We start from the raw sequence: 14,719 nt of genomic DNA, 5'->3' as shown, positions 1-14,719 counted from the left end.
TCATAGTCATTCTAGACTATGCAGTTGGAGGATTTTAGCCAACGTGTCCTCTAGATTTGTTTATTCAAAGAAACAAAAGATTCAGAAGCTCACTTTTCTCTCTGGCCCAATTTAAGTGATAGTTCAGGGGATTTTTTCTCTGGCCCAGTTTAAGGCTTCATAGACTCTCCATAAAACTATGAAGCTGTGAAAAATCATCAGCCTGCACTTAGTTCATTCTCCCCTCCTGCCATTGTTCAGAGACGTCAGTGCAAAGATCCTGGTAAGCCAGAATTCTCTTCTAACTCTGAGGCAGGAAACACTGGTTTTAAAAGCCTGTTAACTACTCTGGAATTTCATCTAGGATGTAACTACATCTTACTGTCTTCCTACTTTAACTTAACATTAACTCAGGTTTTCCTGTCTTAATAATACAAGCCAGGATTGTAGTGCTGAAGCCTGTGTACAACAGGAGTAGGCAGAGAAGTTTTGCACCCCCAAACCCATTCAAAGCTTCATAAAACATGGCTTGAACAATCATTCAAACCAGAACCATGTTCCTGTAGCAGACACTGAATTTTTATCTGCTTATGACTCATTTCAAGCCACATGATAACATTTATATTAAAAAACTGTGACATTAAAGAAGGGTTTTATGAAACTATCATGGCAACTTCATTATATAACATATATTTTGAGGTATTTATGCACTGATAGGTATATATTTCCAAATCTGATGTCTCGCCACATGAGGATTGTGATCCACTTTCAACAACGCTAGTAATAAGGGAAATTGCAAAGGAAAATACAGTGTAATAAGAGTAAGTGATTAGAAGTGCAGTCTTTTAAAAGATATTGTGAAGTTTTAATAAAAGTCAGAAAGAAGAACAAACTTCGTAAGTTTTATGTGGTACAATGTGTTGTGATACAGTACAACAGAAAATATTTCCATCAGTGTAACTGTGCTTCATTTTGTGTTGAATTGAGGAACTTGACATTTCACCCTGGATGTACCATCAGTGTCTGTTTATGTAGTGAGATCTTTACAGTGGCAAACCATAGAGGAAGTACTACGTAAATGTAAATTCGGCATTGTAGGGGTGAGTAAAAGACACCAGAAAGGGTCATTTGCAGTTCTTGCATGCCCATCATAAGTAGAACAGTGATGGGCTTATTTTTATAAACTGGACATGTATCTTCCACAGGCATAATATATAGTTATGCCTATGGAAGGCAAATGGCATAACTTGCTTAGCACTGGCAGTTAAATGAACCTCTGCTTGAATTTTCAAGGGTGTGCCCTTGGCACACAGCCAGAAATTTAAGCAGGGACTTGTTCATTGCTAGCAAGCCTCTGCATATTACATGGTTTACCTTCTACAGATGTAACTCAGCAACAGGATTTGAGTCAGTAAATAGTATTATAGTGCCATTTCCTGCGAGTTATCTTAAACTATATTTTCTGGAATTGCCTTTTGAAGAACTTTGTCACTTTCTTCATGAACCACATTGATTATCTAGAAAACAGAGTTCTCCAATCTGACAGCCTCCAAATGATTTGGATCACAACCCCCACTTCCCTTGCTTGTTAAACTACCAGATAAAACAAACCATGGGGTTTGGCAGCACGCACCAATGTAAAACCAGTTTGAAGCTGATTTATATCCCACTATGCTTCGTTGTAAGGGGACGTGGTGGCGCTGCGGGCTAAACTGCAGAAGCCTCTATGCTGCAAGGTCAGAAGACCAAGCAGTCGTAAGATCGAATCCACGCAATGGAGTGAGCTCCCATCGCTTGTCCCAGCTCCCGCCAACCTAGCGGTTCAAAAGCATGCAAATGCAAGTAGATAAATAGGGACCACCTCGGTGGGAAGGTAACAGCGTTCCGTGTCTAAGTCGCACTGGCCATGTGACCACGGAAGATTGCCTTCGGACAAACGCTGGCTCTATAGCTTGGAAACGGGGATGAGTACCGCCCCCTAGAGTCGAACACGACTGGACAAAAATTGTCAAGGGGAACCTTTACCTTTACCTATGCTTCGTTGTTCTGTAAGAACCTGGAATCCTCCTTTCCCCCTGCTGTGTTTTTGTGTGCTGCCAATGCTTTTTGCCAATCTTCAGAGATGTGGGGCAAGAGCAGCTTAAAAAGGAGCTGTTCCTCAGGATAAACTGATGTTGCTTTCTTACCCTCCTCCCATTTCCCTATGCTCCTCATTCTCCCTGGCAACACTTTTTTTCCTGTACTCAACTCCTCCTTATCTGGAATTCTGCCCATACCAGAACACTTGTATTTGTTTGCATGAAAAGAAAGACCTTAAGGGACCTAGGTGTACTTTTGTAGCAGCCAACAAGGACTGGCTACTGCAGGCAGTGCTTTAAGCTAAGGAGGGATGTAACCTTGACTGTTATACCCACACAGTAGGAAATGATAAGCCTTTAAAGGGGACAAAGCTTTGATTACTGATCATTCTTTCAACATTTTCTTTGTTCCATTGCTAAGTAAATCTGTAAAAGCAGTTTGCTGATGTCAGGGTTTTTGAAATAAAAAGGCTCAAGAGTTGCAGTTCTGCAGCCAGCTTCCTGCCTTATTCCTGATAGCATGATGGGCCCAAGTGCAAGCGCCCATGGCTTCCCTCCCCACTCTCCTCCTCTCGCTGTTGGCTTTTTGGTATGCTGACATTATACAAATACAATTCATATACAAACACGTCCATGCTGAACTAGTGAGCTGGGTACCAGCTGGGAATGGTCAGAGATAGCTTCCCAGACTTTAAAGCCACGTCACACATAAAAAACAGTATTTCTGTTTCTCCATCATCACTCACCCTGATATATATCTTTCTCCTGGAAATCTGGGGAAGCATAGCAACTCCGAAGCAGTTTCCTAGAACCAACATTTAACCATTTCATCTTGTTTCTCTGCAGTGTGGCAACCCTAGCCATGCACACAACTGCAAAATGGCTGCCATGGGGTTTGTGGCAAATTGGAGTATAATTGCAACAGGGGTACAAATCACATTTTCTGCTTTAGCTGCACACCCAGAAAAGCAAACTGCAGAGACTAAAGTTTATGTGACAAACTGTTTGTCCAGGAGTCTGAGCACAGGGAGAGGTGGGGCCCAACCTCCAATTGTGAGACTAAATATATGTCACCTACATAGCAGAAGAAAATATCAATTTCACAAAAATAATACTGGAGTTGCTCAGAAAAAAGAAGACAAAACTCATAGCACAGAAGCCGTACATAGACATGTTCTAGAGGGGCGGGGTATAAATTAAATAAATAAATAAATAAATAAATAAATAAATAAATAAATAAATAAATAAATAAATAAATTGTCTTCATAACCAACAAACAGCATGGAAAAGGCATAGCACATCTCACACATTTTAAAACACTTCCCACAAAATACCTCTTCAGCCTACACACACATCCAAGAGAAAAATAATCCCCATGCAAACACATCGGTGGTATCTGCCAGAACTCTTCATATGTACCTTCCACAAAAGATGCTCTCGTTTTCCACATACAAATAAGACACGTCCCCAAAAACCACACTCTTAACCGCATTGGCACCCTTGTCCCAAAGTTACAAATGCACCGCCTAGAAAAAGATTCTTCCCAGTTGCCACAAATGAACAGAAGAAGTATTTTCTTTTTATTGCTGCTAGGGCATTGAGGATGCCATCTAGATAACTGCACAAAGAACTGAAAAGTAAACAGACCAGCAGTTGGTCAGACTCGCCATACTTTCTTTGTTCAGATTAATTCGGCTTGTTCAACATTCAGTGGTTAAGAATAATTTTTGGCTTAGTCTGATGTGTGAATGCAGCCACAGTACATTTTTGTACTATGAGAGGCAATCAAAAAAGTCATTTGTAATGTTGCCTTGACAGAAATGTCTCCCATATAATCCTGCTCATAATGGCCTCTCTTCTACCTCTCAAAAGTTGGGGCACCAGTGAATCGTTACCAAACTCACGACATCCGTCATGAGGAGCACTTGAGAGGAATTTTCATGGATCTTGCAGCTAGGCCCAGTACATGTTACCGAATACAAGGTGGGGGCATTTTTGGTCATATAAGTAATTCCACCACCACTGATAATTACAGTTTTGGAATGTGCTAAGTTTGAGCTAAAACTGATGTGCCTTAGGTGGAAAATATATTTTCATTTCTTCCAAATGGAAGAGGTTAATATCTCAGTGTTCCCTTTTCTAAACGGGAAAAAACCACAACCATCCCTCATACAGTGGTACCTCGACTTGAGAACATCCCTACATATGAACGATTCAAGTTAAGAACAGCTCCGTTTGCAAAAAGTTGCTTCGACTTGAGAACGGAGCCTCGACTTAAGAACCCAAAAGAAAAAAGAAAAAAAAACTTTCCTGCCCTTATTTTGACCTAGGTTCACCTTAGTTAAAAAGAAGAAGAAGAAAAAATCACCTGCTAGTGGTAGATACAGATTAACTGGCTTTAAGAACAGCACCTCGATTTAAGAATGAAAGACAGCAGATATGGATTAAATGGTTTTCAGTGCATTCCTATAGGAAATTGTGCTTCGATTTAAGAACGTTTCGACTTAAGAACGCAGTCCCAATATGGATTAAGTTCTTAAGTCGAGGTACCACTGTATTTAGTTATGCCTTCTGGCTTATATGCAAGAAATGTTTATTTTATTCAGATTTCAACTGTCCCACTGATGTTAAAAGCAATGTGAAGCAGGAAATCAATTTTTTTTATTTTAAATTTTTGTAAAATTATTTTAAATGTAGGCCATCCAAAAAGGAAAAGCCCTTCTATATACCTTTGATATTGCCTAACACAGAAATACCAGAAGTATCTACAGGCTGATTTTCCTATTCTTCCTTTTTCCTAGCTAATAAATTTTGTAGAAAACAAATCAAAACATTGATTTCTTACTGCCACAAAAATCAAGAAGCTGCCAGAGTGTGCATGGGCCATTGGCAGCAATTCTCAATGTATCCATTGTTCAGAAAGGAAGAGCTAACTGGAAACAATCTCTGTAGTCATAGGTGCCTGTTGGAACCAATGGCTGTAACAGGCATCCAGAGAGTTTGGAACATAGGAAATCTGCTTCAGAAGGTGGGCCTTGCAATCATTAATAGGCAGTTGTTTTCCATGCCAGATGTACAAACTACAGAAGACTACAGTACTGATATATCAGTTTAAGAATCTCTTTAAGGTGCCAGCTATGTCTGATAGAACAATTTTAAACTTTTGGATAATTAATTTTTTTTAAAATGCATGCTTAGGCTGAGCACTTATATTTTGAAGGAGAAAAAGCCATACTGGATCTTAGCCAAATTGCATTCCTGATTCCATATTGGGTTCCCACTCTGGTTTTCTGCTATCACCAGCCCACCAGCTATTTCTCCCTTCCCCCAGAGTCCTGTATGCAGACTTAAGCCTGTGCAGCAAAATGCTTTCCATTTTATTATGTCAATAGTGAAGTGAAGGGTTAGGATGAAAAATGCAGGAGAAGTAGGAAAAAGCAGGGTGTGTATGTTTTTCTCTGTTTCTTAATGTTTCCCAGCTGTTCACATCTATATATTCGGCAGTGTTTACTCCTTTGTAAGTGTGTTTAGCACTACAACCATCGTTTACAGAAAATAAGGAAACAAAATATATGAACTAATCAACCAGTGTCTGGAAATTGTGTCATGCTGCAGTACTAAAATGTACAGTACTCATATTTTTCTTTTTTAAATTGGTTTTTAAAGTGTGTGTGGACAGATTTCTAACCAAGGTCTATAATTCTATTCCATTGCCCCATGTGTGAAAACCTGAACAAAATTATCTGATTTTTGCTCATAATGGAAATAATGTTGGAACATTGTGTTCTTCCCTCCTTTTACAAGTAAGAAGTGTGCAAACAAAACTCTTTGAAGGTTAGATACAAATGCTCAATTTTTATCCCTGGCATTGGCTGCACTTTGGTCGTGGATATGTGGGACAGGGCTTCACCTCCATCCAGCACAGAAATCAAGGGAACTTACACTAAACTCACAGATCATTTTGACCCTCCTCTAGCAGTCATTTGTGTTTTAATGCTCGGCATGCAGGCAGTGGAGACTTGCTCTGGCTTCAGAACAGAAACGAAGCAGACTCCTCTGCAACTAGCTTGATTTCTACACAGGTAAGAAGATGACAAATAATCTTTCTGTGTGTCCACAGTAGAAACATAATGGACTACTAAAGGAAGGATGCGGGCAGTCGGTCTCACTTCTGGGTGCCTGCTTACTTACCTGGAAGATATTCCTGGCAGCCTATGGGGAATGAGCCAATGGTTAAAACCAAGGCTGTCATATACATATTATCAAATATTATCAGGACAATGCGGTACAGGATAGTCAGGGAGTCACTGATGAAGCAGGCTAAAAGTACCCAGTTCTTAATCACCAAAAGTTTGCTCAAAGAAGGAGAGTGCAAGAGGGAAGGAACATAATGGGAAGTCAAAGTGTCCTACATTACTACAGTTGAAGGAGGCAGTGCATAAAAGCAGGAAGATGTAATGCCCCTGCTGCTAAGGAAACTGCATAGTATGGCAGACTGGAGAGATTTATCCCTATATTGCCTGCCCTGTGTTTGGTGGTATGTTTGGTATTCACTGAGAGTGCTTATAAATGTGGAAAATATTCTGGTGTCTCCACCACATGGAAGATGACATTACCAGAATATCCAAGAAGGCAGCGAAGATTATGTCAGTATGTACAAACATGGCACAGGATATCTGGAAGTTGAGTCGTGCAACTTGACTTCTTTCTTATTAGGTTGAAACGTTTCACTGCTCATCCAAGTAGCTTCTTCAGTCTGAGGAAAGTTGGTAGGAGATCCCTGATATATCTTCCATGCTGGTTTCCTACTAACTCTCCTCAGACTGAAGAAGCTACTTGGATGAGCAATGAAATGTTTCAGCCTAATAAGAAAGAAGTCCAATTGCCATGATTCAACTTCCAGATAGCCTCGCCTGGATGACTGAGAGTCTTCACAGATATATGGCACAGGATACTTTTTTTAACAAGTTGCTGTGAAGGAGCATCACTCCAGGGTGAAGAGAGTCCGGGAACACATTACCAAGGCATTCAGCGACTGAGGATAAGCACAAACTAGCTGGGAATGGAGAACAGTGGCCATATGCATCTCATTACTGAAAGAGGATGAACAGTCAAATTGGGCACAACTACCGTGTCAGGGTTATGCTAGCAGGGAGATATGAATGCTGTCACCTGGGCACTAGGTATGGCACAGTTGTTTGGGACAGGGGTCATTCAATACATGCTCATAATGTCACTGGGTGAGCTCCTAGAAGGCTGGCTGTAATCAAACTAGCAACCCTGACATGCTTTCTCAGTGGATATACTTGGGATTTTGCTGGGATATATTCAGGAGTTCCCAATCAGGGCATTACCAATGGTGCCGTTGCAGGTAAATCTTTGTAAAATTAGAAATTTCAGTTGATTCCACAACAACTTACTACCTCATGCTTGTTAACATGTATAAAATCTCCGTTGACTGTTATCAGAGGGTTTGAAACGAAGTTTCAGCAGTCTGAGGACTGGATCAAATTCTCTTTCTGTTTCTAGTGAGCCATGCAGGAGCTGAAATGATGACTGGTAAAGAGTTGGATGAAGGCTAATATATATATATATATACGTACTGCTCATCCAAGTAGCTTCTTCAGTCTGAGGAGAATATATATATATGTTGTGAAGATTCATATATATATATATATGAATCTTCACAAGATGGAGACACAATAGTGAGATAGTCCTTACATCTAAGAGGCAATTCCATTTTGTTGTGGATAGAGTTACACTCCTTCTGTAGTTTGACGATATGCTTTGGTCCAGTACTGAAACTCTGGTGGCCTTTATAGCACAGGGTGTTTTTTTAAACCAGGCTTTGGCTGGTTTGTCAGCTTTGGACACAGATAGGCTGGTTCCAGCTGAGATGAAAAGTTATGTTTAGCATAAATCTGTCGTTTAGCTTAATGAGCTAGAGTGTCGCAGTTGAAATGAAAACCGTCCTTTAGTGTAACAAAATATACATGATGCAGCAAAGAGTAACGATAGATATTACCATCTTAAAAGGTAGATGATACCAGGCCTTGCTTAGAGCCAGGCGTTGTGGAGTATTGGCTCCCTAGAAGATCATCTGGGCCATACTGATAAAATGTGCCAGAACAGATAGATTGCCTTCATTCATAATGTTTTGCTCTTAGGACCTCTCATAGTAAGACATTTGGGACCTCAGTCTGTTAATGTGCTGTCAGGTTGCATTTGACTTATGGCAACCCTAACAGGGTTTTCAAGGTATATGAAATATTTAAGACAGAAATAAACCTTTTAGAATTTACAAATCAAGATGAGAAATATACAGGTTTCAGAATAGTCCAGTTTGGACTATGTGTCTCAACCCAAAGTTGGATGGTATGTTACTGTAGTAAAGGTGGCTTCAATATACAGAAAATAGAATTACGCCTATTATACAGCTTCAAAAAGATGTATTTGTTTAATAATGATGATGATGATGCCCAGAAACTTCACATTTTGATCTTTTTTTTTAAAAGGTAATTTTTCTAAGCTCTCCTTTCACAGTTATCCATGTTTTACTAAGTCATTGTGTTGAGTTTTTGGTCAGAGTGTATCCCCAATTCTTTTGCTGCTGCTCCCCCTGCTGAACAGTCTAAATATCTGTTACAAAAATATGATGCCATTTCCTACTAGCAAACATACATCTAATTAATTTTAATGTATAGAATTAGGAAAAAAGAAACCCTTCATATCTTTTTGCACTTTCAAAATGATTGTGGAAGTGACCTTCCACAGTGGCCTTCTGGGAGAATGGCTTTTCATATACAAAAAGTTATTACATCCTTTTAATCAGAGGCTTCCTGTATGTGATGCCCTCATAAGAAGAGACTGCCAGAACAAATGAGCCATCTCTAGTTTAAATTATATTTGTACACTGTAGTAGTCAACTGTCTAACAAAGCACATGGATCAAGATAATGATCAGGCAAATTGCAAGAATTTTACGTTCTGTATTTAATTTAACTTTATAGTCTCTGAAATTAAAAAAGTGCTTTTTAATAAACACTGTCATATATTTTTGTATCTTTGATTTCTTCCTTTTCAATGTTATATTATTATTTTTTCTCTGCAGCTTAACATATCATGTCTTTTTCAGTGTGCGTGTGTGTCTCATTCTTATTTTAGTCATTTTAACTGCTACAAGTCTTTTATCAAAAACATTTCAGCATGGAAAAAGGAAACTTTGCTAAGATCTTTACTTGGTTGAATGGGTTAACAAACCAACTAGATAAACATACTTTTACCTCTTGGTGCCACTGCTTTGTGCTCTTCTAGTCTGGCTAGATTGTCAAGTATTACAGATGAGTCTGAGACCATACATTTCATGCTGAGTAATATGAGTTAATAAATGTGATGCCACAAATTCACTGCTCTTCTTCACTGTTAATTTCCAGATCTTTATTTTGAAATTTATAAAACAAATTCACCTTATTAAAATTCATTATTTTACTGGCAACAAAGCAATATGTACATTTTACCAAATCTTGTTAATGGGTCATAATTAAATAACGGATTCTTCTTGAAGTTCTCCTTTAGAGATTTCAGCTAAGGCCGAGCTCAGTTCTTAGATTAGTTGTATAACTGCCACTCCACTGTGGTTGCAATCATACTGCAGTAACCTCTACATGCTGTTATAGAGTATTAACAAACAATTTCTTGTCCAGTTTCAGGTATCCTTTTTATTTCTATTGCAAAATCTTGTTTGTAAGGTATTGTCTGTCCTGTTTTTATGAGCTGTTCCCACTATCAGCATTAATTCAAATATGTTATGTAATATATTCTGGAAACAGCTTTGGGATCTGCCTTTAAACTCTTGACCCCATGTCTGTTTACATTTTTTACAGAAACTTGAATGTGTCCAACAAATTAAACTTCACTTCACACTGATGCCATATGAAGTGGTATCAAAATTAATTTCTTATGAGCTTTAAAAAAAAACCAAAACCCTAAAGTCTTGAAATTAAATGCCACATTTTAATATGAGCATGCACAGTTTTGGGTTACAATGATGTTCACTTATGTGATAGTGCAAGGGCAACCATGTAAACCTGTCCCCTCCTGATTGTGAAATTGGTTGGCATGATCAGTTAACATGGTTAATCATGCAAAGGGAAGTGTGCTGGGGGTGGTGGAGGTGTACAATTCCCCTAATGCACGTATAAAATATGAGCAGGATTTTGACCGTAGTACTAAATGTTATTGCTGTGTACTGTATAAGTTAGGGAATGCAAAACATTCTAAATCCTTTCTGTCCTTCTGTGTCTCCTTCTTCACACTAACCTGTTGGCAAGATTGCCAGTTGATTTAGTGAGGAATATTAAAACTATGTTTTCTTTCTACAACATTTTATTAATTATTCTAAAAGAAAATCAGTATTTTTGAAAAAGTAACATTATTATTCTTCATATTTCAGCATAATTACATTTGCATCTCTTGTTGGAAAGGAAGCCATGAATAGCATCACAAATAAAAAGATACGGTTAGTTGTTGTATGAAAGACCCAAGAGAAGGGCTGTAACGAGAGTGGGGCAGCTAAAATTTAGAGTGCCAAAATATAGGGGTGAATCTATTGATAAGTCTTAGGAAAGCAAATGGCAACAATTTCCAGCCTTAGTTTTCATTTTTCAAAAACATAATCTATATTTTTCTCTAGGAGAGGCTCCACATTCCTGTTTTCCTTTATTTTTGTGGCTAGGGAGATGTCGCTGCTTTCCTGGCTGTCAAAATAGCTAGTTATGTCTCTGGCTAGAAGTCTACAATAGAAATGTTACTGTCTGTAATACTATAACTGTTAGGGCTGTTCTGAAGAGCTCTTCTGGAGCAGATCAAGGGTCCATCTAGTCAAGCATCCTGTCCTCACCAGTGATCAGCTAGATGCTTCCAGGAATGGGAAGTTTGAAATCTTGCTCCCAGGTAGGGCATGAAAGGAGCGAGCATCCTTCCTTGTTTGCCTTTAGCAGCCAAATATAAGGCCTCTTGAAGTTGTAATTGCATTTTGATGTCATAGCTATGATTCTGTTTAATTCCAGTTTTAAAGATATGTAGGCCGTTGAATAGCTTCCCATTTGGGGGCAGTGAACCCTGTTAACGTTTGTCTGATATGATTAGTTTTGAAAGGTCATAGTCTTATTAGAAGATCGTAAAATGGTGCTTTAGACAAAGATGGAGAAATTGACTCTGTATTTTAACTAATAGTGGCATGGTAAGGTAAGGATAGCTGATTAAGTCCTCTTTCCTAGATTTATTTTTAGACAAATAAATAAGGTAGAAAACAGTTTCAATGTATTTAGAAGTATTAACTGCATTTAAGGCACTTTGCACTTAAATCTGGCTTCAGTGTTTTGGACCTACTGAAGTTTCCAAGCACTTTCCAAAGGCCGCCCCACGTAGAGCCTCTTGCAGTAATCCAGCTGAGATGTAACAAAGGCATGTGTCACTATGGCCAGATCAGACCTCTCCATGAATGGGTGCACTAGTTTTAACTGTGCAAATGCACTCCTTGTCTCTACTGAAACCTGGGCACCCAGGCTCACAGACAAATCCAGGAGCACACCCAAGCTGCACACCTGTGTTTTCAGAGGGAGTGTAACCTCATCCAGCACAGCTCAGCTAGCTCAGGAAAGGAGAGTTGAGCAGTGGGGTAGTCAGTACACCAACAGAATCCCTATTCTGTCCCAGGCTCCTACTTTCAGATACACATATTCAGACATGAAAAACTGGGGATGTGGTGAAGTGGATGGAATCATGATAGACTACCAGAACTCCACCTCCTTGACCCTGAGGTCTTGCCTCCTGCAGCTGAGTGAGATTAACATCCCCAGCCTCATCCAGCCAAATCTTTGCAATGCAAGACAGCTCTGCATGCTTGTGCCGGATCAAGTCCTGGATGGCTGTTGTTTTCCCATTGAATGATAGGATTGGCATTTAGCAGCAGGATTTTCAACCCAGGGGGCTGGACACCAAGGCTATCCAGATTATTCAAATTTTGGGACAGCTCTTAAGGGCAGCCAATACCCTTGTGCCCTTCCCTCTTACATAATATTGTATCTTCCCCTGCCCTGAACAATTATGATGGCTGCTCCCTGATTTCCAATACTACTCTCCCTCCCATAAAAAGGTGTCTCTCCACAAGCATAGAGGATATATGGTGGGACAGTTCTGGGCTAACTGAGCCACTTTCAGTATCTGGAGTGAATTATCATATGAAAGCTATATAAAACATTTACCCAAGGATGGAGGCTGACTGGCCCATTTTAGAAATTTATAGGTAATTTCTTGAATTTAATAGAGCAATTATCTCCTCAACAGGAGATCATTAATAACACTGATTCATGCGTTGGCAATCTCAAGGATTGACTATTGCAATGCTCTCTACGTGGGGCTGCCCTTGAAAGTGGTTCAGAAGCTGCAGCAAGTGCAAAATGCAGTGGCCAGGCTGGTCAGTGATCTAAATATGACCATATTTCACCTGTCCTGGCTCACTTGCACTGTCTGCAAGTATGCTTCCGGGCCAAATTCAAGGTATTGATGCTAACCTATAAAGCCCTTAATGGTTTAGGACCTTGCTACCTGTCAGAGCGCCTCTCCCTCAAGTCATCTTCCTGTCCCACCCGCACCTCCCAGTCTTTCATGTCATGGGTGGCCACTCCAAAAGAGGCCCAGGAAAGCAACAACCGGAAACCGGGCCTTTTCAGTAGTGGCCACTCTGCTCTGTAACTCTCTTCCTGTGGAGGTACAAACTGTCCCCTACCCTCCTGAGCTTCCACTAGTAAATTAAAACCTGGCTTTTTACCCAGGCCTTCCCAAGCATTACCCTTTTCTAGAATTATGCCGGCCCATTGTCTGCCATCTTATGCCTCAGATGGGTGGTTTTTTGGGGGGGAGAGGGTTTGTTTGTTTGTTTTCTTTTTATGTGTTTTATAAAAGCTCTCTTAGCAAGACATGTTTGGCATATTGGGAAAGACTGTAGTATAAGAAACTGTTCTCTCAGCTCTAACTGAGAGCCATTTTGAGATATGTATTGGGCTGATAGGCCTTGTTTAAGTTTTAAAATATGCTAGCCAGAATCCCATTAATGTCAGCTGGTATAAATGTCAGCTGGCATATGTCAGTGCAACAAACTGACATCAATTAAGAAATTGGCAAGTGTATTTCTTCTTGTGCACCAACTGATTTGACTGGTTTTTGACAGAAAATATAAGACTTGACTTATTAATTAGTGGTATTTATTGCAGTGATTTATGCCAGGGAATGTAAGCAATACAGTAGGTTTCTTCCACACATTCATTATTTCTTTCTTACATATATTATATTAATGCATTTCATGCATGCCCATGTTTATTTTTTATTCTCAGGATTTCTTGAAAGGTTAGGGACTGGGACAACATAATGTGACAAAAAATTTAAAATACTTTTAAGTGTTTCTGCTCTTTTCATTTTAAAAAATGTAGTATGCCAATCCAATATGTGCTGATTCTTTAAAATAGTTCCATATAAGTTGGGTGAAAAACAGTCAGCATTTAAAAATAGTTTTGCTGACAACAAAAATAATTGTACATCCCTCTGCCAAATAAACATTAGTCTACGATAGACAGTTTGCTTTTGTGGGTGGACCTGTGTTACGGTCAAAAGGTCATGGAACAGCTTGAGACAGGAAATACACTAAGTAGCTGAGCCAGAAATAAAAGCAAGAAAACATTTATAAGCCATTTATAGGTGACAGGGTAACTTAAGATCTTGTATGAATTCATACATGTTGGCAAGTTGATTTATTTCGCTATGCCACAGGAAAACCTACGTATGTAGCACAGGATGGTAAATTTCAAAGGAAATTTCAGTGCCAGTTCATCAGTTTTCACATGGCTAGAGTTCTATTGAAAAGATCTAAATGGAATTTGGAAGAATTACTTTTTGGGGTGATGAATCCCAGTATTTCTGAACTTCCATTATCATTGATCATATTGGCTGCGTGATTCTTGAAATACTGTAGTACTAAAAAGAGAGAGAGAACAAGCAACTGTGCCAAACTGTGGATTTAAATGCCACTGGCTAGAATCCTGCTGTTTAGTGTAGTAAGTCACAACTACAGTAGACTTACTGAATAAATGGAATGTACAGAAGAGTTGACTCACCCAATCCCTACTCAGTGGGCCTACTTTGATTTACTATGCTAAGCAACAGGTTTCAGCCAATATATAAACAGGATTAGGAAAGTTGATCCTGATTTCTTACAGTTTGTAAGATGGGACTCCCACCTTTTCTTATGTTCGCTATCCTTTCACATTGTTAAGCCACAGGGTAGATAAAAATCAATGATTTTTTTAAACAATTAGATTGATTTTAATCATGATTTGAATAATTTTTTTTGATCTAAATAATTAAATCCACCCTGCCAAGCTGTATAAAATATTAGTTTCCCGTGTGCAAATTTTCATTAAGTATCTCTATAGTTATTGGTAGCTGTTTTTTATCTAAAGCATATTGTTTATTAAAGAAATAACCAAATTTGCCTTATTTTCCAACAACCAACAAAATAGCAACACTCTAAATCCAGGGCTGGAGTTCCACCCAAATCTTAACTAACAACATACTAGTTTCAGAAATTCCTTCTATAAGATACTGCAA

At 39.0% G+C, this 14,719-nt stretch overlaps 1 protein-coding gene across 13 annotated transcripts in view; it reads left to right on the top strand.

Annotated features, from left to right (window-relative positions):
* The window catches only part of BICD1 (BICD cargo adaptor 1), a 120,121-nt gene that overhangs the window by 89,773 nt on the left and 15,629 nt on the right, over nucleotides 1-14,719 (top strand). For 4 of the 13 annotated variants that reach the window (XM_072999917.2, XM_020792185.3, XM_072999919.2 and 1 more), the window contains exon 9: nucleotides 3,930-4,040. The exons of the other annotated variants lie outside the window; for them this stretch is intronic. In XM_072999917.2, the coding sequence (XP_072856018.1) occupies nucleotides 3,930-4,040 (111 nt within the window). The remainder of the gene's footprint in view (nucleotides 1-3,929; nucleotides 4,041-14,719) is intronic. 13 annotated transcript variants of the gene reach the window in all.

Source organism: Pogona vitticeps, chromosome 5, assembly GCF_051106095.1.
Source record: "Pogona vitticeps strain Pit_001003342236 chromosome 5, PviZW2.1, whole genome shotgun sequence".
Taxonomy (NCBI): Eukaryota; Metazoa; Chordata; class Lepidosauria; order Squamata; family Agamidae; genus Pogona; species Pogona vitticeps.
This window is presented reverse-complemented; position numbering and strand designations above follow the sequence as displayed.